The sequence below is a fragment of the Kogia breviceps genome, chromosome 7 (genome assembly GCF_026419965.1).
Source record: "Kogia breviceps isolate mKogBre1 chromosome 7, mKogBre1 haplotype 1, whole genome shotgun sequence".
Classification (NCBI taxonomy): Eukaryota; Metazoa; Chordata; class Mammalia; order Artiodactyla; family Physeteridae; genus Kogia; species Kogia breviceps.
In genome coordinates, this window is record NC_081316.1 from 11,979,910 (window position 1) to 12,005,216 (window position 25,307).

The 25,307-nt window shown below is 40.5% G+C and overlaps 2 protein-coding genes across 12 annotated transcripts in view; one reads left to right on the top strand and one right to left on the bottom strand.

The window, feature by feature from the left end:
* Positions 1 to 19,280, top strand: part of STX3 (syntaxin 3) — a 96,513-nt gene extending 77,233 nt beyond the window's left edge. For all 3 annotated transcript variants that reach the window (XM_067037311.1, XM_067037321.1, XM_067037310.1), the window contains 3 exons: positions 16,330 to 16,432; positions 16,940 to 17,121; positions 19,198 to 19,280. In XM_067037311.1, coding sequence (XP_066893412.1) covers positions 16,330 to 16,432; positions 16,940 to 17,031 — 195 coding nt within the window. In that variant the 3' untranslated portion in view covers positions 17,032 to 17,121; positions 19,198 to 19,280. The remainder of the gene's footprint in view (positions 1 to 16,329; positions 16,433 to 16,939; positions 17,122 to 19,197) is intronic.
* Positions 10,013 to 25,307, bottom strand: part of TCN1 (transcobalamin 1) — a 317,931-nt gene continuing 302,636 nt past the window's right edge. For 8 of the 9 annotated variants that reach the window (XM_067037309.1, XM_067037308.1, XM_067037306.1 and 5 more), the window contains 9 exons: positions 24,937 to 25,139; positions 20,326 to 20,505; positions 19,161 to 19,301; positions 17,643 to 17,798; positions 16,173 to 16,360; positions 13,866 to 14,052; positions 12,393 to 12,579; positions 10,407 to 10,525; positions 10,015 to 10,234 (listed from right to left, as the gene is read on the bottom strand). In XM_067037309.1, coding sequence (XP_066893410.1) covers positions 10,173 to 10,234; positions 10,407 to 10,525; positions 12,393 to 12,579; positions 13,866 to 14,052; positions 16,173 to 16,360; positions 17,643 to 17,798; positions 19,161 to 19,301; positions 20,326 to 20,458 — 1,173 coding nt within the window. In that variant the 5' untranslated portion in view covers positions 20,459 to 20,505; positions 24,937 to 25,139 and the 3' untranslated portion in view covers positions 10,015 to 10,172. Of the gene's footprint in view, positions 10,235 to 10,406; positions 10,526 to 12,392; positions 12,580 to 13,865; positions 14,053 to 16,172; positions 16,361 to 17,642; positions 17,799 to 19,160; positions 19,302 to 20,325; positions 20,506 to 23,080; positions 23,279 to 24,936; positions 25,140 to 25,307 lie in introns of those variants that run through there. The other variant, XM_059070490.2, reaches the window with a different exon arrangement.

Sequence of the window (25,307 nt, forward strand, 5' to 3'; positions counted from 1 at the left end):
ACCTCACTGTCTGAGGCACTTGCTTTACAATAAGCCCTCTTAGGCTCTCAGGTGAGCATCGGCCAGGTGAGGTCTGGCTTTATGCAGTGAATTAAATTGACATGACCTGGGTTCCAGCCTAGGCTCTTTGAAGTTGTTTGATGTTGGAAAAGCAATGGGCCATAAAATGTTTTGTTTGATTTCTCTTTCTTTATCTGGGGATGAAAGCAGTTTCAAACACACACCCAGGGCTTTCAGATATTATCTTTGAAAGTAAGTAATTGCAAAACGTGAGATCAATGAACTATATTAAGTAATACGTATATATTAAAAATGTTTTTAGAATTGTAGCCGCATAATAAAGCAAAGTATATCTCCCCCTCACACAGAGAACTGGAAATAATGAGATTATGAAGGAGGGGGCTACTTGTTTTTCTAACTACCACATTTTAAGTAGCGCCTTTTCGGAGGCCATTCTCACAGTGACTCCCAGCTTAGACTAACGCAACATTGTAAATCAACTATACTCCGATAAAAATTGAAAAAATATACCATACGAAGAAAAAGCAAAAAAAAAAAAATTCAAATTCCTTTTAACGACCGCCAGGCCCTGTGAGATCTGGCATCTGGTTTCCTTCTGGACCTCACCTCCACCCACTTTCTCCTTTGTTCACTTCTTGTGCCTTGAACTCATCAGCCACCTTTGCTCTTGCTGTCCCCTCTGCCTGGGAAATCCTTACTCCAAATACTCTCATGGTGGCTCCCTCACTTCTTTCGTGTCTCTGCTCAAAGGTCAGCTTTTAAGAGAAGCCTTCCAGACCATTACATACGAGACAGCCTCACCCCCCGACACCCACCGTGCCCCTTAACTGCTCTAGCGCCTCACCCTCTGTCATACTCTATGTGTAGTTCACTTACCGTCTGTCTCCTTCCCCTCTAGCATGTCTGCTCCAAAGGGGCAGGAGCTTAATCTATTTTGTTCACTGCTTTGTCCCAGGTACTTGAGACACTACCCAGCTCAGAGTAGGAATCAAATGAATACTTTTTAAAAATTTTATTTATTTTTAAATTTTATTTCCTTTTATTTATTTCATTTTATTTTATTTTTTAGTTTCTGGTGTACAGCAGAGTGATTCCGTTATATATTCTTTTTCATATTCTTTTCCATTTTGTTTACTACAGGATATTGAGTATAGTTCCCTGTGCTGTATAGTAGGACCTTGTTGTTTATCTACTTTATATATAGTAGTTTGTATCTGCTAATCCCAACCCCCTAATTTATCCCTCCCCCACCCCCTTTCCCCTTTGGTAACCATAGTTGGTTTTCTAAGTCTGTGAGTCTGTTTCTGTGTTGTAAATAAGTTCATTTGTATCATATTTTAGATTCCACACGTATCTTATGATATTTGTCTTTCTCTGTCTGACTGACTTCATTTAGTATGATAATCTCTAGGTCCATCCACGTTGCTGCAAGTGGCATTATCAAATGAATGCTTTTTGAATGAGTGAATTAATGAACAAATATATAGATAGCATGGTTGATTTAAAAAAAGCATTTTTTTTTTCTTTCTTGGATTAATTTGGTGGTTTCGTAGGTGAGAACACAGGATACGTATTGGGGTGTGCTAGACAGCTTCTAACATCGACCCATGTTCCCACCTCCTGGCATTCATGGTCTTATGTAACCAATCCCCTTCTCTAGCGTGTGGGCTGGCCTTGCGTCTGATAAATATAATACAGCAAAAGTGATGGGATGAGGTTGCGGTAGACCGGCTCCGTCTTGCTTGCAGTCTCTCTGGCTCTTCTTGCTTTTTGCTCTGGTGAAGCAGCTGCCGCTCTGTAAGCTGCCTTATGGAGGGGCCGGTGCAGCAAAGCACCGAGAGCAGCTTCCAGCCCACAGCCAGGGAGGAAAGAATCCTGCCAAGGATCACGAGAATGAGCTTGAAAGCAGATCCTTCCTCATTTGAGCTTTGAGATGTAAGCAGCCCCAGCCGATATCTTGATTGCAGCCTCATGAAAGACCATGAGCTAGAGGACCCAGGTAACCTGTCCCTGGATTCCGCACCCATAGAAACTGTGAGATAATAAGTGTTGTTGTTTTAAGCCATTAAGCTTTAGGGTGACTTGTTATACAGCGATATATCACTAATACACAGCATTTGGTGGGAGATGAAGCCAGAAAGACAGTTTTGGTCTGCATGGTAGAGAGCCTTGTATGCCATATGAAGGAGTAGAATAGTTCCCCCACCTCCCAGAGGTCCATATCCTAGTCTCTGGAATCCGTGAATATGCTAAGTTACATGGTAAAGGTGAGACAGGCTGGGACCTGGGACCCTTCGTGCAGTGCTGCAACGCCTGAACCTGGACAAAGTTCTCCTTGAGCAACAAAATACAAAGAAACTATAAAGGTCTAAAAATAACTTCATGAATGTGCAGTTGGGGCAAATTCTGGACAAAAAATACAAAAAGACCAAACAAGCTCAACTGGCACCTCTGAAGATCTGGGAGCAAAAGCGGGGTACTGTGCGTACCTCCTGTGCACAATACCGCCAAAGGGGTGGGCAGACCACCTAGCCGCCGCCCCGGCCCGAGCCCCGGACACATCCCGACCTTCACCCCCACGTAAGGAACCAGCTTGCTCCTGCTTGGGGAGTGAGCTAGCAAGGGAACACGATACTTGCTCTTGCTCCCACCTGCTCTAGCAGGGGTCCCAATAAAGCCTTGCCTGAATTTCTTGTCTGGCCTCTGATCAATTTCTACTGACTAAGGAGGCCAAAAACCCTGGTCGATAACACAGGGAATTAAGGTCGTTGTTAAACTGACTTTAAAATAGGAAGACTATTGTAGATTATCTCAGTGAACCCAGTATAATCACAGGGGTCCATAAGTGAAAGAGGGAGGCAGGAGACTTAGAGAAGGAGAGGTGATGAAGGAAGCAGAGGTCAGCATGATACAATAGCTGGCCTTGAAGGCGGTGGGGCCATGAGCTTAGGAGCGCAGGATTCCTCCAGAATCTGGAACACACAAGGAAATGGATTCTCCCCTTGAAACTCTTGAAGAACACAGCCCTTTCAACCCTTTGATGTTAGCCCAGTGAGTCCCAGTTCAGACTGCCGACCTCCAGAAGTGTAGGAGAATACATCTTTCTTTGTTTTCAGCCAGTACATTTGTGGTAATTTGTTAGAGCAGCAGTAAGAATCGAATACAGGATTAGGAACCAGCATGGTGCTGACCTTGGGTTCCAGAGCCTGCTCATAACTGTCCTGAGATAACCCGTGCACACTTGGTGTGCCTGCTCTTTGAACATACGCCTTCTTGTAAATTACCTTACAGCCATGGTTGCTTCAAGCCTGATGTTGACACAGTTGTTTCCATTAGCAAGTAACTTTCCGAACAGGAACCACAGAGGCTATACTTTCTTTTTTAAAAAAACTTAATTTTATTTATTTTTTTATACAGCAGGTTCTTATTAGTCATCCATTTTATGCACATGAGTGTATACATGTCAATGCCAATCTCCCAATTCATCCCCCCACCCCCCACCCCCGCCGCTTTCCCCGCTTGGTGTCCATATGTTTTTTCTCTACTTCTGTGTCTCAATTTCTGCTCTGCAAACCGGTTCAGCTGTGTCATTTTCTAGGTTCCAAATATAGGCGTTAATATACGATATTTGTTTTTCTCTTTCTGACTTACTCCACTCTGTATGACAGTCTCTAGATGCATCCACGTCTCTACAAATGACCCAGTTTCATTCCTTTTTATGGCTGAGTAATATTCCATTGTATATATATGTACCACATCTTCTTTATCCATTCATCTGTCTATGGGCATTTAGGTTGCTTCCATGACCTGGCTATTGTAAATAGTGCTGCAATGAACATTGGGGTGCATGTGTCTTTTTGAATTATGGTTTTCTCTGGATATAAGCCCAGTAGTGGGATTTCTGGGTCATAAGGTAATTCTATTTTTACTTTTTTAATGAACCTCCATACTGTTCTCCATAGTGACTGTATCAATTTACATTCCCACCAACAGTGCAAGAGGGTTCCCTTTTCTCCTCACCCTCTCCAGCATTTGTTGTTTGTAGATGTTCTAATGAAGCCCATTCTAACTGGTGTGAGGTGATACCTCATTGTAGTTTTGATTTGCATTTCTCTAATAATTAGTGATGTTGAGCAGCTTTTCATGTGCCTCTTGGCAATCTGTATGTCTTCTTTGGGGGAAATGTCTATTTAGGTCTTCTGCCCATTTTTGGATTGGGTTGTTTGTTTTTTTAATATTGAGCTGCATGAGCTGTTTATATATTTTGGAGATTAATCCTTTGTCCATTGATTCATTGGCAAATATTTTCTCCCATTCTGAGGGTTGTCTTTTCGTCTTCTTTATGGTTTCCTTTGCTGTGCAAAAGCTTTGAAGTTTCATTAGGTCCCATTTGTTTATTTTTGTTTTTATTTCCATTACTCTAGGAGATAGATCAAAAAAGATCTTGCTGTGGTTTATGTCAAAGAGTGTTCTTCCTATGTTTTCCTCTAAGAGTTTTATAGTGTCTGGTCTTACATTTAGGTCTTGAATCCATTCTGAGTTTATTTTTGTGTATGGTGTTAGGGAGTGTTCTAATTTCATTCTGTTACATGGAGCTGTCCAGTTTTCCCAGCACCACTTATTGAAGAGACTGTCTTTTCTTCATTGTATACCCTTGCCTCCTTTGTTTCTTTGTTTCTATTTCATTTATTTCTGCTCTGATCTTTATGATTTCTTTCCTTCTGCTAAATTTGGGTTTTGTTTGTTCTTCTTTCTCTAGTTCCTTCAGGTGTAAGGTTAGATTCCTTATTTGAGATTTTTCTTGTTTCTTAAGGTAGACTTGTATATCTATAAACTTCCCTCTTAGAACTGCTTTTGCTGCATCCCATAGGTTTTTAGATCGTCGTGTTTTCGTTGTCATTTGTCACTAGGTATTTTTTGATTTCCTCTTTGATTTCTTCCATGATCTTTTGGTTATTTAGTAATGTATTGTTTAACCTCCATGTATTTGTGTTTTTTAATGTTTTTTCCCCCTGCAATTCATTTCTAATCTCATAGCGTTGTGGTCAGAAAAGATGCTTGATATGATTTCAATTTTCTTCAATTTACTGAGGCTTGATTTGTGACCCAAGATGTGATCTATCCTAGAGAATGTTCCATGCACACTTGAGAAGAAAGTATAATTTGCTGTTCTTGGATGGAATGTCCTATAAATATCAATTACATCTATCTGACCTATTGTGTCATTTAAAGCTTGTGTTTCCTTATTAATTTTCTGTTTGGATGATCTGTCCCTTGGTGTAAGTGAGGTGTTAAAGTCCCCCACTGTTATTGTGTTACTGTCAATTTCCTCTTTTAGAGCTGTTAGCAGTTGCCTTATGTATTGAGGTGCTCCTATGTTGGGTACATATATATTTATAATTGTTATATCTTCTTCTTGGATCGATCCCTTGATCATTATGTAGTGTCCTTCCTTGTCTCTTGTGAGATTCTTTATTTTAAAGTCTATTTTATCTGATATGAGTATTGCTACTCCAGCTTTCCTTTGATTTCCATTTTCATGGAATATCTTTTTCCATCCCCTCACTTTCAGTCTGTATGTGTCCCTAGGTCTGAAGTGGGTCTCTTGTAGACGGCATATATATGGGTCTTGTTTTGGTATCTATTCAGCAAGCCTGTGTCTTTTGGTTGGAGCATTTAATCCATTCACGTTTAAGGTAATTATTGATATGTATATTCCTATGACCATTTTCTTAGTTGTTTTGGGTTTGTTTTTGTATGTCCTTCTCTTCTCTTGTGTTTCCCACTTAGAGAAGTTCCTTAAGCATTTGATGTAGAGCTGGTTTGGTGGTGCTGAATTCTCTTAGCTTTTGTTTGTCTGTAAAGCTTTTGATTTCTTTATGGAATCTGAATGAGATCCTTGCTAGGTAGAGTAATCTTGGTTGTAGGTTCTTCCCTTTCATCACTTTAAGTATATCATGCCACGCCCTTCTGGCTTGTAGAGTTTCTGCTGAAAAGTCAGCTGTTAACCTTATTGGAGTTCCCTTGTATGTTATTTGTCATTTTTCCCTTGCTGCTTTCAGTAATTTTTCTTTGTCTTTAATTTTTGCCGATTTGATTCTTATGTGTCTCGGTGTGTGTCTCCTTGGGTTTATCCTCTATGGGACTCTCTGCGCTTCCTGGACTTGGGTGGCTATTTCCTTTCCCATGTTAGGGAAGTTTTCGACTATAATCTCTTCAAATATTTTCTTGGGTCCTTTCTCTCTCTCTTCTCTTTCTGGGCCCCTATAATGTGAAGGTTGGTGTGTTTAATGTTGTCCCAGAGGTCTCTTAGGCTGTCTTCATTTCTTTTCATTCTATTTTCTTTATTCTGTTCCGCAGCAGTGAATCCCACTGTTCTGTCTTCCAGGTCACTTATCTGTTCTTCTGCCTCAGTTATTCTGCTATTGATTCCTTCTAGTGTAGTTTTCATTTCAGTTATTGTACTGTTCATCTCTGTTTGATTTGTTCTTTAATTCTTCTAGGTCTTTGTTAAACATTTCTTGCATCTTCTTGATCTTTGCCTGCATTCTTTTTCTGAGGTCCTGGATCATCTTCACTGTCATTATTCTGAATTCTTTTTCTGGAGGGTTGCCTATCTCCACTTCATTTAGTTATTTTTCTGGGGTTTTATCTTGTTCCTTCATCTGGTACATAGCCCTCTGCCTTTTCATCTTGTCTGTCTTTCTGTGAATGTGGTTTTTGTTCCACAGGCTGCAGGATTGTAGTTCTTCTTGCTTCTGCTGTGTGCCCTCTGGTGGATGAGACTATCTAAGAGGCTTGTGGAAGTTTCCTGATGGGAGGGACTGGTGGTGGGTGGAGGTGGCTGTTGCTCTGATGGGAAGAGGTCAGTAAAACTTTAATCCTCTTGTCTGCTCATGGGTGGGGCTGGGTTCCCTCTCTGTTTGTTGTTTGGCCTGAGGTGACCCAACACTGGAGTCTAGCTGGGCTCATTGGTGGAGCTAATGGCGGACTCTGGGAGGTCTCATGCCAAGGAGTACTTCCCAGAACTTCTGCTGCCCATGTCCTTGTCCTTACGGTGAGGCACAGTCACCCCCCACCTCTGCAAGAGACCCTCCAACACTTCCAGGTAGGTCTGGTTCAGTCTTCCCTGGGGTCACTGCTCCTTCCCTTGGGTCCCAATGAACACACTACTTTGTGTGTGCCCTCCAAGGGTGGAGTCTCTGTTTTCCCCAGTCCTGTCTAAGTTCTGTGGTCAAATCCCACTAGACTTCAAAGTCTGATTCTCTAGGAATTCATCTTCCCATTGCCTGACCCCCAGGTTCAGAAGCCTGACGTGGGGCTCAGAACCTTCACTCCAGTGAGTGGACTTCTGTGGTATAAATGTTCTCTAGTTTGTGAGTCACCCACCCAACAGTTATGGGATTTGATTTTATTGTGATTGTGACCCTCCTACCATCTCATTGCAGCTTCTCCTTTGTCTTTGGTTGTGGGGTATCTTTTTTGGTGAGTTCCAGTGTTTTCCTGTCGATGATTGTTCAGCAGTTAGTTAGTTGTGATTCTGGTGTTCTCAAAAGAGGGAGTGAGAGCATGTCCTTCTACTCCACCATCTTGAACCAATCTCCTCTATAGTTTCTTAAAGCATATGTTTTGATAGTCTTTGGTTAACTCTTGACTGGACTGATTGATTTATTTCCTTGTTTGTCTATTCCTGTGCCTAATTTTCTGGTATCAAAGCACTGAGATTCTCTCTGGACATCTGAAAGATTTATTTGTGTTGATTACTTCTTTGCAGGTGTAAGTTTCTCCCCTCAGACTCAGTCTAGGTTCTGACATAATCTCAAGCCATAGGATCTTCACAGAATGCAAGTGTGGCCAGAGCTAGGTTTCACTGGCCAATGTTAGTGGAATGCTAAAGAAATGTTATTCCATTGACCTTCATGTCTGTTTCAGAGATTGAAGGTATTTCTATCAGACAACAGTGTTACTACCTTCTACTTAAAGACCATGGGCTGGGAGAAACTCATCTTTCTCCATCAGAAACGGAGGTTAGCAGTGCTAGAGGGGAGTGTTGGAAAACATAGTGGCATAAAGTGAGGTTTGATATTTAATACAATCAGAATTAAATGAGAACTGAAAAGAAAATGACTTTAATGTTGTGATGGCATGTTATTTGACTCCATGTTGGTATACTAATGAGATTAATTTCTTGTACCACATTTGGGAAAATAGGTCTAATACAAATTGGGTGCTTTACTGGTATTGACTGAATATTACAGAAACTGAGCTAGAATCATTGAGAGAGAGTTAGGGATGTTGGAGAGACCTATTCCAACTTGGTTTTGGTTATATATATATATATATATATATATATATATATATATATATATTTTTTTTTTTTTTTTTTTTTTTTTTTTTTTTGGCGGTATGCGGGCCTCTCACTGTTGTGGCCTCTCCCATTGCGGAGCACAGGCTCCGGACGCGCAGGCTCAGTGGCCATGGCTCACGGGGCCAGCCGCTCCGCGGCATGTGGGATCTTCCCGGACCGGGGCACGAACCCGTGTCCCCTGCATCGGCAGGTGGACTCTCAACCACTGCGCCACCAGGGAAGCCCAACTTGGTTATATTGAGATTCAGTTTCATTGGTTATTTCAGGGGCAATATTTTCTGTTATTTTGACATATTTGTATTTATATTTTTTGCTTGAGCTTCCTTTATGGACAACATTGACCATATGTTCTGGTTTTCCCAGGATAGTCCCAGTTTTTAATCTTTTTTTTTTTTTTCTGAGTGTATTTATTAATAATGTTCACTTTCACTCTTAACAGAGTTATGGTTGGATGATAAACTGTACGGTCACACTGTGAGGAACAGCAATGCCAGTCCTAATATTTTGCATATTTGTGACCTAAACCATTATCCTTCAATTTCACATAGATTATATAGTCTACAAATAGATCTGACAGCTGGTACTGCATGCTCACAGCACCATGGAGATCCCCCTGTCTCTAACTTAGCTTTCAAGATGTGACACAGACCCAAGAGGATGGAATCCCTTGCTGTGTAGTTGTGAAGGCATCTGTTACACCCATTTAATGAAGGCCAGGGCAGAGCTGAACCTGAGAGTTGAAGATCAGTGCCAGAAAGCAGTGTGTAGGAAGAGGGTTCAAACCCTGATTATGAATGAATCTGGATTGCTGGTGGAGGGGGAGAAGAGAAGAGTATCATGAAAACACAAGGAGCAATGAGGAAGACATTTTTGAAATAAGATAACTAATTCTACCTAAAGGCCTCTTCCTTTGGGACGTTATTTTAAATGGGTTACTTTATGCTTTATCTGAAGCACCTTTTGTCCTCCGGCTTCTTAAAGGCACTTCTGGTTCCTGACTGAATGTGCACATAGCTCAGGTACTCAGTAAAAGGTGTAACCCAGCTCATGCTAAGACATGATTCAACTTTTTTTAAAAGTGAATTCTGCTGAAATGAACATTGGAGTCATTTTTTTTGCATGTGTATTTTGATGATATGACTATAAGGGTGATTTTTATGGTGAAATGAAAGGAAAATAAATGTGGGAGAACAAGTGGGACCCAGGGGAGGCAGCTGGAGGAGGAGATGAAAGTGTTCCTCAAACTTTGTGGACTGACTTTTATGTGTATGCCTCACATTTTACCCTTTCTCCAGGGCAATATTTTTCTCTCTACCCACTACCTGTACGAGGCCCATATGTCCACTCAGTTCCTCCCTTGCATCTGGATCTCAGAGAGCTCAGTCTCCCTACGAACTTTCTCCTTGATCTCATTGGTTGCTGCTGCACTATTAGACCTAGAACTTTATCTCCATTTTCCCCAGTTGCCCAAGGTCACGCAGATAGTTAGCAGGAGAACCTTGAATAGAACTCAGTTTATTAGACAAGTGGATCTAATCTCTTTCACTTTGTTTCCACCTGAGACAGTCTTCTCTCTAACAGTAATTCCCTTTTGCTATGAAATTATTAGAACATGCTCTTTTTGTATAGTTGTTGATCTTTTATTGAACATGCAAAGAGAGAATTAGAGGTTATTGACTATGCTATTGGGATCGAGATAAGTGAAAAGGAAGGTGTACGATCAATTTCTACATGGAATCTCACTACAAAAGGGTTAGACCCAGCTGAGGATGGTTCCAGTTTATTAGTATTTGCTCCAACGAACCTCCAAATATTCTCCATTTTTGACAACATAACTCCCAGCTCCTGAAAAGGAAGAAGAAGGAGAAGTGGATCAAATGATTTGACCACCAAATCATCAGATAATGGATACGGCTCTCCCAACTCCTTGGCACGTTCCCCGCCAAAGCTTACTCCCTCACACCTGAATGCTTTGGGCATCTCACTCTGCAGCGTTGTTTGTCATACTCTCCCTTACCTTGGCTCAGCGGTTGGCCATTGCTCAGAAGTTGCCAGTAGGTTCTGTCACTATTGTTGGCCATTATGCCCTGAACAGAGGTGATGTAGGGCCCCCATGGGCTGTCCTCCATTGTGAAACTGTGGGGGACAGTGAATGGGTTACAGGAACTTAGAATGGTCAAAGGCAACTCTCCATGGGCGTTTCTCAAACTTTAACATACCTAAGAATCACTTGAAGATGCTTCCAAATACGCAGATCTCCTGGCCCTATCCCCAGATACCTTGATTCTGTCGGTCTGGGCTGGGACCAGGAATCTGCACATTTTATAAACATTCTAGATCATTCTGATGCAGGCCCTCTACAATCCATGCAAAAGTAGAGAAATGATTCCCCTGGTTTCTGTCCCTCCTTCCTGCCATAGCAGACACTTTGCCATCAACAATTTTGAATCCTCTACCCAAGACAGTAACTGATGAAGACACTAAAGCAGTACAAGAAAGTGTTAATTGGTTGTCCTAGAGGCACTTAGGAAAGAGGAACAGGAAAGGATAATTTAGTAATTCATATCTGTTTATTAAAAAGTGACATAGTCAATGTCTTTTTCACATTCTTTACTCACACTTCTCTACCTTCCTGAGAACACTTGAAAGCAGGCTTTATAGTTTTATATATATACACATAGACATATATTTTCATATATATACGATTTTCTCTGTTGCATCTTATAGCATGTTATTAAACACAATAAGCTATTGTCAGTTAGGTTTAAGGAGCCAAATAAGCCATATTTTTCAGAGGCAAAGTCAATATCTTAATTTTAGTATTTGAACTCTCTAGGCCATGGAAACTTAATCTAGGAGTCCATGAACCTCCTGAAAGGTGGGGGAGACATGGAGAAGCTTCTGGGCATTTGTAAAACCTCTGATTTAAATAACAAGTTTTGGGGACTTCCCTGCTGGTGCAGTGGTTAAGAATCTGCCTGCCAACGCAGGGGACACGGGTTCGATCCCTGGTCTGGGAAGATCCCACATGCTGCGGAGCAACTAAGCCCATGTGTCACAACTACTGAGCCTACATGCCACAACTACTGAAGCCCGCACACCTAGAGCCCATGCTCCGCAACAAGAGAAGCCACTGCAGTGAGAAGCCAGCGCACTGCAACAAAGAGTAGCCCCCACTTGACGCAACTATAGAAAGCCTGCATGCAACAACGAAGACCCAACGCAGCCAAAAAAATAATTAATTAATTTTAAAAAGGCACACATGTAAAAAAAAAACATAAATGACAAGTTTTGCATTCACAGACTTAGAGCATGAACTAACGGTTACCAGGGGTAAAGGGTAAAGTGTAGCAGGGGTGGGGGATAGATTGGGAGTTTGGGATTGACATGTACACACTACTATATTTAAAATAGATAACCAACAAAGACCTACTGTATAGCACAGGGAACTCAGCTCAATATTCTATAATAACCTAAATGGGAAAACAATTTAAAAGAATGGACACTTTTATGGGTATAACTGAATCATTTTGTTGTACACCTGTAACTAACACATCATTGTTAATCAACTATACTCCCATATAAAATAAAAATGAAAAAAATAAATGACACATTTTGTGTGTATATTCCTTTTTCTGGGATAAGAATCCCACTCATCTGACTTTCAAAGGGGTCAGTGATTCAAAAATAGTTAAGAACCACTGTTCCGTACACAAAATGTCTGGCTTAAGAGGCTCTACTTATTGAAGGAGTTTTACTGACAGAAGAGAGATCCCTGGTACTTATTTATCCATTCAGTGAGCAATAATTTAATACTTGCTATGTGCTAGAAGAGGAAAAATTTCACCTCCCTTTTTTTAAACCCCGGCCATGCGATGTTGGTGAACAGCAAATGTACTGACTGAGAGGTGTTTTAAATGTACATTGTATTCAGGTGCAGATGTATTCTTGCTGAGTCATAATCACATTAAATTCCTTAACCTTAGGTTATGTACAGACATACCGAAATGCAGCCTTATTTTGTTTCTGAGCTGCCTTCATCACATCGAGGAAGACAGAACCCTTTCTCACGGTGACTTTGGTGGAATTGAAAACTTTATCGATTTGCACAGAGTAATTGACTGAAATATTTGAGGGTGAGATAGTAGGTGTTACAGGTACAGGCTCATCAGTGGAGATGTTGACTTCAACTGGAAGAGACAGAAAGGCAGAGAAGAATTATTATAAGGAATAATAAAAATGATGTTAGAGTCTGCACACCTATCCAACCCCTATGCAACGATTCTTTCCCTTTATGCAGAGGAAGGTTTGTACAAGGAGCAAGGGTCAGCAATCGAGGGGCAGATCTCTCATATGACTAAAGCACAAATTAAAACCACATACTCACCGGCTCGTGCAGGCTTGTGCCTGTGTCAACTTCCAGCTGTTTCAGCAATTCAATTGCCCCATCTCCCATTTCCCACAGAGGCTCCTGATATATATATTTTTGCCTCGGTGCAGCATACAATAATGCTCCCCACCCCCTTTTTTTTTTTGCCTTTTAATTTTTTAATTGAAGTATAGTTGACATACAATATTAGGTTAGTTTCAGGTGTAAAACGATGATTCGACATTTATATTCATTACGAATTGATCACCATGGAAAGGCTAGTGACCATCTGTCACCATACAAAGTTATTAAAATATTATTGACTATATTCTCTATGCTGTACTTTATATTCCCATGAATTATTTTACAACAGGAAGTTTGTATCTCTTAGTGCCCTTTCCCTATTTTTTCCCCAATCCCTGGCCTTTTTATTTCTTAACATTTGTTGAAAACATTATGTGCCAGACACTGTACTGATCATTTTACATGGATTTTCTCCTTCAGTCCTTACAAATACCTATGTTACATACTATTATCATTTGCATTTCTTATCGTAGAAAACTGAAGCTTAGAAGTTAAACATTTTGTCTAAGATCCCTAAACCCACACGTGCCTGAACCAGAAATGAACAAGATAGAAGGAAAAGTCTTCTTTCTTTACAAAGTCTTCTTTGTACCTTGTTGCAAAATCAGTTGTTTGATTGATGATTCACGCTGCAATTTTCTTATAATACTGCCATATTCTTTCCACATTAATGTCTTATGTCTCTGAGGGACCACTCATTGAGCATAATGAAAAGTCAGAGACACCGTACTTTTTAGGATGGGAATGATGCTCAGAAAATGTCTGTATCCAGCAGTCAGAAGACATGCCTTTGGAGATAGACGTCCTTTAATAAACTCTACCTCGTTCATCAGTGTTTGAACCAAGAACAGCATCTACTACTCTGTTAAGGACAAATCCTCAGGTGCTGTTGATCACATATGGAGGGCTGAGTTCTATCTGGGAACTGTTACGCTTTAGAGCTTTAACTGGTCACTTTTGGTCCCTGAGGAAACCTAAGGTGTTATGCTGAAAGGCAAAACAGTTTGCTCATTAGTGCTATACCTGGACTGCAGGCACTAGAACAGTCTTTGTTGACATCCAGATAGGTCTTTCCCATCAGGGCAGGTAAGATCTGGGCTGCAGCAATTGGCAGATGGAATGCTCCCTGAGAAATGTTGTGAAGTACTGTGTGCAGCGTTTCTTGACAATTCCCTTTATTTTTGTAATAGTTTGATGAGACATACAGAGCCTAACGTGAGAGAGAGAATGAGAATAAATGAGAGAAACTTCACATAACAGGAAAACCTGCATCTAACTAATTTAGTAAATCTTTATTGGACATTTGACTACATAGGAACCACCTTAGACCACTAAAATACCTTTCCTACCATCAAGAAGCTTATAAGTTCGTTTGGGTGGGGAGGTGGGAATTGTTAAATCACACAAACTCTCATAGCATCAGAGAACAGACTTTCTCTACCGTATTTACTCTTGTACCACTGATGCTGAAACAGTACTTGTCATATAGGAGGCGATCCATAAATAGTGTGAACAGATTCTTGAAAAGGAGTCCCTAAGGTGAATGCCCTAAGAGAAGCATCTAGCAGCATGGCCTTTCCAAAGAGGAAGAGCTCATAAACACTTAGTGAGACTGAGGAAAGGCTTGGTGGAGAAGGCAGTACTTGAATAGGCTTGGTGGTATGATGGCATTTCAGTAGGTGACATGAGGAGGCAACAACCTGACCAAAGGAGATAAAGTAGGAATGTCCAGAGCCTGGCCTGGCCATGATGAGAGTATCTGCGTTTTAGTAAAATCCCCGGAGGATTCCTCCTGGCTTAGGAGAACTGGTGTAGAGGGGACACTCAGGGCAATTGTGGAAGGACAGCCTGGAGAAGGAGGTTGGGAAAAGATTGGTAGACTCTTGAATTTCACGGTGTGGTGTCTGCCATCATTTGCTTGACAGTGGGAAGTCTAACAGGTTCTTGAACAGAAACTATCCAGGCAGCAGATATAAACTGGACTGAAGGGGCAGAATTACAGGGTAGGAAAAATTAAGAGGCTATTAGAGTGAGTAAGACAAGGACTAAAATGGACGAAACTTGAAGATGTTGCTCTGTGGTTTCTCAAGGAAGGACAGTTCTCCTTTTCATTTTTTCTTGAAGACTCTTCAAGATAACCAAGTAGTCAACCAGCATTTGTGGGATATTTATAAAAAAAGCAAAACTCATCATATTATATCTTCTCTTATAAACTGTCTGGTAGGTAAGCAGCTCTTGGTCCTGCTGTGAATGAATACCACCTGTAGGGTTTTTAAACAAGACCAAGGCCCATGTTCCACCCCTAAATTTCTGTATTAACTGGTTGGCATGGGGTGTAAACAGTATTTTATAAAAGCTCCTCCAGGTGATTCAAATGTGCAGCCAGAATGGGAAACCACGGTTTTATAGTAACAGCAATATGAACACTCTTTATGATTGGACCCCTGCTTACATCATCAGCCTCGTCTTGTAATTTTTCCCGAGCACCTTGTGCTGAACATTTTGATCTTCCTAAAACATGGAATGTTCTTTTGTGCCTTTGTCCTTTGTCCTTGCTTCTTCTCTCCCTTTGAAAGTCCTCTCACCCTGAGTCAGCCTAGCAGACCCAAATTCATACCAAAGACTTGGTGAAATCTCTTTTTTTTTTTTCTATAAACCTTTCTTCATCTCCTCTTGAATCTCTGCCCCTTAGAGTTGAGTAGATCAGTAAGTAAATGCAGGAATAAATTCTCAGTCTTCAAGGAACATATACAGGATAGTGTTGGCATTGGGTATGAGTTTTGAAACCAATTATTTCAGCCCTATCCCGATCTGCATCACTCTTCGGCTTTGTACTATTAGGCAAGTTACCGGTACTCCATGATTCACACTCATTATTATTACTTCCTAGGAAACAGAGATAATAATTCTTTCTTCACTGGGTGGTTGTGCATTAGTGACTTAATGTCAATAAATACCAGCTGCTGTTACTGCCACTACCACTTATTATTTCCATACCAGTAACCTAATTTGGGAGGTAAGGTGAAACGCCAAACAATGGTATATGGTAAAGTGTGAAACTGCATGTGATAAAACAACAAGATAGATTGTAGCAGGCTCTAGAATTTCTTAAATGTAGTCAGGAAGAGCTTCCTAGAAGCATCGGATATGGAAAGGTAAAGGAGAGGAGAATACATTTCAGGCAGGGGAGGGGAATCACATGAGTAAAATCAAAGTCAGTATGGGAAACAGAATGGATAATAAGTCTTTAGGAGGCCAGTAAGGGAGGATAAAGATGTTGCTTTCCTCCACGAATCCCATCTCTGTCTCCTGGTTCACCCTCTGACTTACCTGCATAGATATTCCTGTGCTAAATATGTTTCCAAAGAGACCATCATTTTCTGCAGACAGAATCTTATTTACCAGTGATGTTATATAAACATTGATTTTGTTTAAATCCTTTATATCTGCTTCAATCTTCTCCTTTTCTATACTCCTCTTCACACAGGTTAGAGCAAGAACAGCCATTGCTCCAGTATCTGTCAGGAAGCAAAACACTGGTGATAGGGTGACTAACCATCCTGGTTCACCCTGGACTGGGTGGTTTCCTGGTAGGTGGGACTTTCAGTGCTAACAACTGGACAAATCTGGGCAAACTGGGATGGTTGGTCATATGCTCGTTAATGATGGGAGAGAAGAATTTCAAGGTACAGCAGTCATCCCTCTGGCACTAACCTCTCAAATATTGCAAGATTCCTTCCCTATGTTGAACAGCCATGTACCTTGTACTCAGAAACTCACATCTTGGTCCTAGAAACACATATGGATTTGTAGGTGCAAACACATGAATGGTCTGCTTTTACATACTGGCTGTTCTCATCTTTTTTATCTTTTAGCCATATTGGCAAAGAAATTGAGAAGACCCAGGGTAATACTCCAAACAAATATGTCTCTGTAAAGTTCCAAGATTTCCAATTAGACTGATTAAGAAATAGCGCTTGGGAGCAGTTTATTCAGTAAACTTTCTTAATGGGGAGGAGTGGGCAAGAGATTGGAAGAATGGAGGATAAGGTCTTTTTTTTTCTGGCTCATTACTTGGTTTCCTCTATGTTCTTCAGGCACGGTGCCTTCCCTCTCTCACAGAAGAAGGAGTATAAGAAGCTCACTTTCTCCTTACTATCCTGAGACACTGAATGGTGGTTTTCTTTGAACTTCTTGGAGAAAAATGAGCTTGTGGATCTGGGCCCCTCGGGACTGAACAGCAACACTACTTGTCTACAGGGGACTTCTTTTTGGATGTGTAAGCTGATCCAGTGGGAAATTTCTGGTCCTTCTCCATGGTGGATACACACTTTATTGATCAAAATATTGGGCCTGACCACGGGAGAGGTTGTATTATTCAAGTAATCTCACACATCCAAGTGGTCCCAATAGATTAGAGAAAGATGCAGGGTTGAGATAAGTGAATTCCACTGCATTCCCTTTCTCTAATATTTATACTTCCTAAGATGTCTTATCTGAAGAGTCTCATGATCTATCCTCATTTTAAAGATGGGAAAATTAAAGTCAAGAGTTAACATCCGTTGGTTACTCAAAGAAAAGCGTGAGGAGGAACCACGTCCTTCTACTATACTGTGCATCTATAAAGAGGCATAAATACTATTCAATATCCATTCTCCTAAACAAAAAATTCTCTTCTGAGGAGACTAGGGTAAAGAGGATAGAAAAAATTCAAGTACTTACTGGTAGAAAAATTCAAAGGGCAAGGCCTATTGGTGCCTATGTCCTCGAAACCAAGGGAATTGGGTTTAAATGACTCACCTACTGAGAACTGGCCACCAAAATAATAGTTTTTATTTTCAGGAGCGAAGTAAGGAATAACGTTGGTGATTGAGTAGTTCCCATTGGACAGACACAAGGCCAAGAGGGCCAGGCTGAGCTGGTAATAGTTAGTCAGCGGATTGTCACTGTGTGTTTCTGGCAGAGAGAAAAGAAATACCTTATTCACGGAAGTGACACCGGAATAGTACATTTTAAACTTATTTCTACCTACTTTACCTCCATTTCTTTACATGTAAAGAGAGGTGAATAACAGAGGAGAGTTATTGCTCATAGAATCGGCAAACTTGAGAAATTTAAACGTTCTTAAGGGCCACCAAATTCAACTCAACTCGTTTCATTTTATAACTGAGGAGATTCAGCACTAAAGATATAAAAAAATACTCCTGGCAATCCCACTTCTAGGCATATACCCAGAAAAAAAACATAATTTGAAAAGATACATGCACCCCAATGTTCACTGCAGCACTGTTTACAATAGCCAGGTCATGGAAGCAACCTAAATGTCCATCAATGGAGGAATGGATAAAGATGTGGTACATATATACAATGGAATATTACTCAGCCATAAAAAAGAACAAAATAATGCCATTTGCAGCAACATGGATGGACCTAGAGATTGTCATACTGAGTGAAGTAAGTCAGACACAGAAAGACAAAAGTCATATGATTATCGCTTATATGTGGAATCTAAAAAAATGGTACAAATGAACTTATTTACAAAACAGAAGTAGAGTCACAGATGTAGAAAACAAACTTATGGCTACCAAGGAATAAGGGGGGGAGGGATAAATTGGGAGATTGGGACTGACATATACACACCACTATATATAAAATAGATAACTAATAAGAACCTACTGTATAGCACAGGGCAATGCTCTGTAATGACCTATGTGGGAAAAAATCTAAGAAAGAGTGGATATATTTATATGTATAACTGATTCACTTTGCTGTACACCCGAAACTAACACAACATTGTGAATCAACTATACTCCAATAAAAATTTTTTAAAAATACTATCCTGATGTTCACGTGGTTACATAGTTAGGACTAGAATGCACAAATGTACCTCACTAGCAGCCGTGATGGTCAACCTATTTTTCCCAGTGATAAAGTACTTTTTGCCATCTTTAGCTCTTGTAATATTATAGAATCACATGTATATGCTTTGATGCTTATGACACAGTGTCTCGTATTGCTCAGCTATTTCTGGTGTAATTTGTCTAAATGCCAAGCGTCTGGAGGACTAGAGAACTGTGACCTGTATGTTTGTGTGTGCATTCATCATCCGACATAAGGTCAATGCTCAGTTGAACATATTGGAAAAGAAAACTCAAGATGCATGTTGAAGAAAGGAAGAAGGGAAAGTGGTCTTCAAAGGTATAGTGGGATGAATGAAGTGAAGAGGAGATGGAAAAAGTAGGGGGAAACTTCATACAGTTCTGAATCAGTGGAGGAGAAGACAAGGATGTCCAGGGTCTCTGAACATTTGATTCTCACCCATATTCTCAATTTCTGCTTTGAATTTCTCTCCTAGTTTGCTAACCAGATGAGCATCACGTATAAACACTTCATCAAGGTTTTTACACGCTCCCAAAGCCAGGATAACCAAGGCAAGCTCTCCTGAGGATGTCTCTGACTCTGAAAAGAAAAGTATTCAAGTTAAACAAGGTACATGCCTATAATTTTTTTGGCCTCCCGTCTTCCTTTTGACTTATATTGCTGTCACTCCTTTCTCCTGTTCTACTCTTTACTAATATTTTATTGTTCTCTTCTTTATCCCCCAAACAGAGCCTTTTCTAGCAGTACTGTATAAATGCAAGCAAGATCTTAATCTTTCCCATGAAATTATGGGTTCTTTTTGGAATCATGTAATCCTCATAAAAATGAACAAAGAATAAAAATAGATAAATAATAAAGCCTTGGGATTTTCTCTCCTTGTGGGTGCCATCTTTCCTGGATAGGAATAATTGACTTGTATGTTCTGCCTTATAGACTGTCCAAGCTCTCAGGCTGCTCCTAATTCTCACAATAATCTTGTTAGGTAGGTAGGGGTGGTATATTTCCCCCTTATACTCATTAGAAAGCTAAAGCTCGATATTGAAATGAAAGGCTCAAAGTGGAATCTGGTCTCAAACCCAGTCCACATCTCTGTTGCTCTATGATTGCCGCTCTACTGTCAGCTTTCTTGGTTGTGGTCCACACCCTCTCTGGTCATGAACTCAACTATATCATATAACAGTCTTAATGGATGAGAGTCAATAATTTCTTTTGCTCTCCCTTGTAACTTCTTGAAGGAATATGATTTTCAGGGCTCAAAGAAGGAAGGCCTAGCTCTAGAGTAAGTGGCAGGGGATTGATGTTTTGAGGTACCTTTATGTCATCTCAATTTTTTTTTGAATTTCATGTGCACTTTATCAAAAAAACACCCCACTACATACTTGTGTTAGATTTTTTTTTTAATTTAGGTAACATTGGTTTATAACATTAAATAAGTTTCATGTGTACTACATTTTATATCTACCCCTGTTCACCTCAAGTTTTCTACAGCTAAGATTGATGTATCAGGGATGTTTTGGACACACAATTTTTAGAACTCACTGGAGATCATCTTTATAGATAGGTAAGTCTTTTCCTAACTCTTCCGGGGAATATGTGTACTCACCTCTCTTTTTCATATCTTCTTGAATTTGTTGAGTCAGCTGTTGTTCTAGCCTTTGGTTCTGAATCCCAACAAGTCTGAGGGTCAACAGGATGTTGGCACTTTGGATTCCTTTGTTATAGTTTGAATTTACCATTGTGTTTACTAGAGGATTTAGATAGGAGCAGTTTTCTCTGCTTACCTCTGTGGCAAGGGAGGGAGGAAATAAGAAACACACACTCATGAAACATTAGGGCTAGGAATAGGGATGATATTAAAAGATTTAGTAACAGATATGGCACAGACATAGACCCTTCCAGTAGCCGCTGGCACTGTTGCTGTAACAACACAAAGGTGGGTCTGGAGCCCCGCTCTGCCAGGTATTACTTGTTTGCCAACCAGCATGGAAGTGTTAACTATTTGAACAACTCTTCAGCCTTACCATTGTGTCCTGGCAGAATATAAGTCCTGCCTGGTAGATCTAGTACCGTTACCTAATTTGAGGCCTAGAGAGGGTATCCTTAAAGAGACCTTGGTAATTGGAGCCTAGCCCAATCTACTTTCTGGATTCAGTTATTTCCTTCTCCATCTTCTTCTAAGTCACTTGGGTTAATGCTGAAGAGAAGAAGAGAGAAGAGAAAGAAGGCAAAAATTCTACGTGTCATTGGTGACTGAGCCCAAAGCTGCTTTGTCTGATTGGCCAGCTGGCCAGGCACCAAGATCATTATTCAGCATTATGGACCGTTTGGAAAATCTTCTGGTTTTAGCCTACGATGTGTCCAAATCCCAGGGGCAAGGATGGAGGGAGTCCCATTACATTGTGGAAGTAAAAGGAAAATCCGGACCCCCCAGGAGCTGGAGAATAAGAAGAGTTAACTATCACTGAAAACATTTCTAAATATTCTTTGACCATAATCTTAAGAAAATCCTACCCATCTCCAGATTATCTCATGGGTTTGTGGAATAGTGAGAAGAATTTGAACCATGAGTTCAGGCAGACCTTGGCTGGATTCTTTGCTCCTTAACTTATAACTGGGGGTAAGTTACGTAACTTTCTTTCTTTTTTTTTTTTTTAATTTATTACTTTTGGTTTCATTGGGTCTTCGTTTCTGCACGCGGGCTTTCTCTAGTTGTGGTGAGTGGGGGCTACTCTTTGTTGCGGTGTGCGGGCTTCTCACTGCGGTGGCTTCTCTTGTTGTGGAGCACGGGCTCTAGGAGCGCGGGCTTCAGTAGTTGTGGTGCACGGGCTTAGTTGCTTCGCGGCATGTGGGGTCTTCCCAGACCAGGGCTCGAACCTGTGCCCCCTGCATTGGCAGGAGGATTCTTAACCACTGCGCCACCAGGGAAGTCCCAAGTTATGTAACTTTCTTGACTTCAGTTGAAATGGTGGATATTAACACCTACTCCATGGATATTGGACCAAAACACCCCACTAAGTAAACTATAAAATACTGTACATATTATTACCTCTAGCTCAACTCGAGTTTCTAAGGATCACTACACTTAGAGAGTTCAGGAAATGTTATTTTCCTTGCCCACCTTTCTTCACTTTAAAAGAGAGAGTCAGGAAGATCTGAATGGAGTGATTGTAGAAGGGTCATGGTTTGTTACAGGCACAATTGAACAATTGTGAGTCACCTCTGAGATTTGGTGGAAGCATCCAGTTCAGCAGATTTTCTGGCACTGAAATAGACTTTTTAGGTCCTGGTCAACAACTCAAATTAGCTTCCTTAACCACTAAAAACAAAGTTAATTATTTTGTACAACGAATGAAACTCCAAAGCCTCCATGGAGACCCCCTGTTCTTAGGATACAACAGAAGAAATGACAGGCCAGAAAGAACAATTAGAGCTGGCAGATTCAGAACTTTAGTGTTTCTGCTGTGGGATGGATCACTTCTTGTTGGCTGCAGAGACCAGGAAGATGTAGCCGCAGCTGACACCACATTGTGGCACCATCTTTGGACTGGTCTGAAGCTCAATTCCAGGGTAAAGACTTATAACAGAGAAATCATGCACCTGTGAGCTATACCAGACTTTAGGAAATCATCTGCTTCAACACCCTTTCCTGATTATCCTCCATTTATGGATGAAGCTAAAAAAATTCAGAAACATTGGATCACTTGGCTATTAAGGGGTCAGACTATACCTGAACCCAGTTTTTCTTTCTCTTAGTTAGTATTTTTGAAATAGAATCACATACTCTCTGGAGCCTACACCCAGAGGAGAGATAATGGGTTTCTACCCATGTCCTTTGGGGAAGAGTTGAAAAGAAGAAGATGTGTAGCTTGGAATATCTGAACTCAATAATGACAAGAGAGCAGTCTTCGTTATTTGAAAGAGATTGTTAGCATTTTTTTTTCTTCATAGTTAAACAAGGAGTTAACCTAAAACCCATAGGTTGAACTTCAGAAAAATAGATTGCATCTCAAAATCAGAAGATACATTTCCATGATCTTGAATAATTTCTGGGTCATGAATTTTCTATCACTGAAAATGAACAAGAATAGACAGTTACTGGGCAGGCCTGTTGTGGTAGAAAGGATCTTAGCATAGGAAGAAGAGTTAGGCAAGTTAATGTTGAATCTATGATCCCTCTTAAAACAACATACATTGTGGAACTTTCCTCACCATCTCCTGCCACCCTTTACATTACTCATAGAGTCCAACAGCATACAGAATTGGAATAGGGTCTTTTCTCAGGTAACTCTACACGAAGCTCCCTGTCAGTAGCCTTCAGACTATCATGCTAGAGCAATTTTAGGTCAAAGCATACTCACCACAGATCTGGCATAGTTGACTTGGAATAAGAGAAAACAATAGCAACCCCAGTAGGGGCAGCTGGTGTGATGGTCTCATCTCTCCAACAGTGTACCAGAGTGGTGAGGACATGGCTGGCTATTTACTGGGTGATGGACAGAGGGTAATGAGAGCTGCTCCTTCAGTTTGCCTCTGTCTCTTTCACTCAAGCAAATATTGAGTAATATCAGGAGGTGTGGTCAAGTGTGTTTGTCCAAATATCGTAATAAACCAGGAAGAAGACTTGAAAGGTATGGTCAGGGAGAATGAGGAAATAATTTTTCTTTGTTTCCTATCCCAAACCTTTAGGATTCATATTCCATATGTACCTTCAGCCCAATGAGAATAAATTACGTGAATGACTGTTTTCAGTAATGTTCTCTCTTTCCCATTCCACTTTGGTTGTGTTTTATTTATGTATCCTGAGAGATTAGATTTGATGGGGGCAAGGGCTTACAACATATAAAAATGGAAGTAGAAGTTGTAAGTCTGGAGTTGGAACAGGCAGGATGGGGGAGATTGGCACATGGCACATATGTCTTTGACATAGTGTTTTTTAAAATTTTATTATTTTTTTTTATTTTAAGCATAGTGGGTTTTGACCTGTGATTTTTTTCCTAAGATAGATGCCCTGAGAGTTTTCTAGCCCAGGAGGAAAACCATAGAGATATACATCAAGTGTGGATTTGGGGTGTGCCAGGAAGGATGCTACATGCTACATGTAGGAAACGTTGTCTATCATAGTTCTTCCCAAAACTATTAGAGAATACTCTGTTTGGCTTTACAATGTTTGCTCTGGGTCAGCAAGATGGTGGAATAGGAGGTCTCTTATATATAACCCCACAGCAATAATCATCTTAGCACCCATCCATGGACAAAATTTCCTATGTGGAAACTATGGGTTCCAGGTAGGAGGCTGTAAAACGCCAGTGGAGCCACCAAGGAGGACTGTATCGAGAAAGCAAACCAAAGGAAACAGACTTCCGTCCGCAAAGAAGCAGGCAAACATGACACCACCAAATGAAACTAATAAATAGACCTAACAGACATGTACAAAAAACATAGGGAAGAAGCTCCTTGACATTCGTCTTGGCAATGATTTTTTTTTTTTTGCATATGAAACTGAGAGCATAAACAGCAAAAGCAAAAATAACAAACGGGACTATATCAAACTGAAAAGCTTCTGCATAGCAAAGGAAACCATCAGCAAAATAAAGAGGCAGCCTAGGGAATGGGAAAAAATATTTATTAGATACCATATACCTGATAAGGTATTAACATCTAAAATATGTAAGGAACTCCTACAGATCAATAGTGAAAAACCCAAATAATCCCAATGGAATATAGGCAAAGGACCTGAACAGATATTTTTCAAAGAAGGTACACAAATGGCCAGTAAGTACATGCAAAGGTGCTCAATCTCACTGTCATCAGGGAAATGCAAATCAAAACCACAGTGAGATATCACCTCACGCCTGTTAGGATGGCTATTATCAAAAATAAAAGAAGTAACAAGTGTCGGTGAGGATTTGAAGAAAAGGGAAGCCCTGTGCCATGTTGGTGGGCGTATACATTGGTACAGTCATTATGAAAAACAGTATGGCGTTTTCTTAAGAAGTTAAAAATAGAACTATTTTTTGATTCAGCAATCTCGATTCTGGGTATATATCCAAAGGAAATGAAATCGGTATTGTTATGGAACTCAGTTTCTGTTGCTTGTTGCTCAAGAAACCAACACCGAGAGACAAGTGTTGGGTAAAGGAAATGTAGCTTTATTTTAAGGAAGCCGACAACCTGGGGAGAAAGTGGACTACTGCCTGAAAGAACCAACTCCCACCTCTTCAAGTGTTAGCCAGGATTTATATAAGAAGGGAAGCAGGAAACGGCTGCAGGCTACTTGCTGGGGGTAGAGGCTGCTCTTCTGTTTTCAGAGACGTGCACACCAATCAGGAGGTGCCTTTGCTGATATTAAAACTTGAGTGTGGTCATTACATTGTCCAGATCAGCATATCTGTTCTATGGGTCAGTGGTCACATATTTCTGTAAAAACAAGAACAAAGGCAGAAACAGAGCAAAACACTCAAAGTGAAACAGGAACCAGTCCATCAAAGCCCTGAGCTTTAACTATGAACCATTCTTTGGTTGCAACACAAGCACAGTTACAGTATCTCAGAGATATCTGTACTCCTACATTCGTAGCAGTGTTGT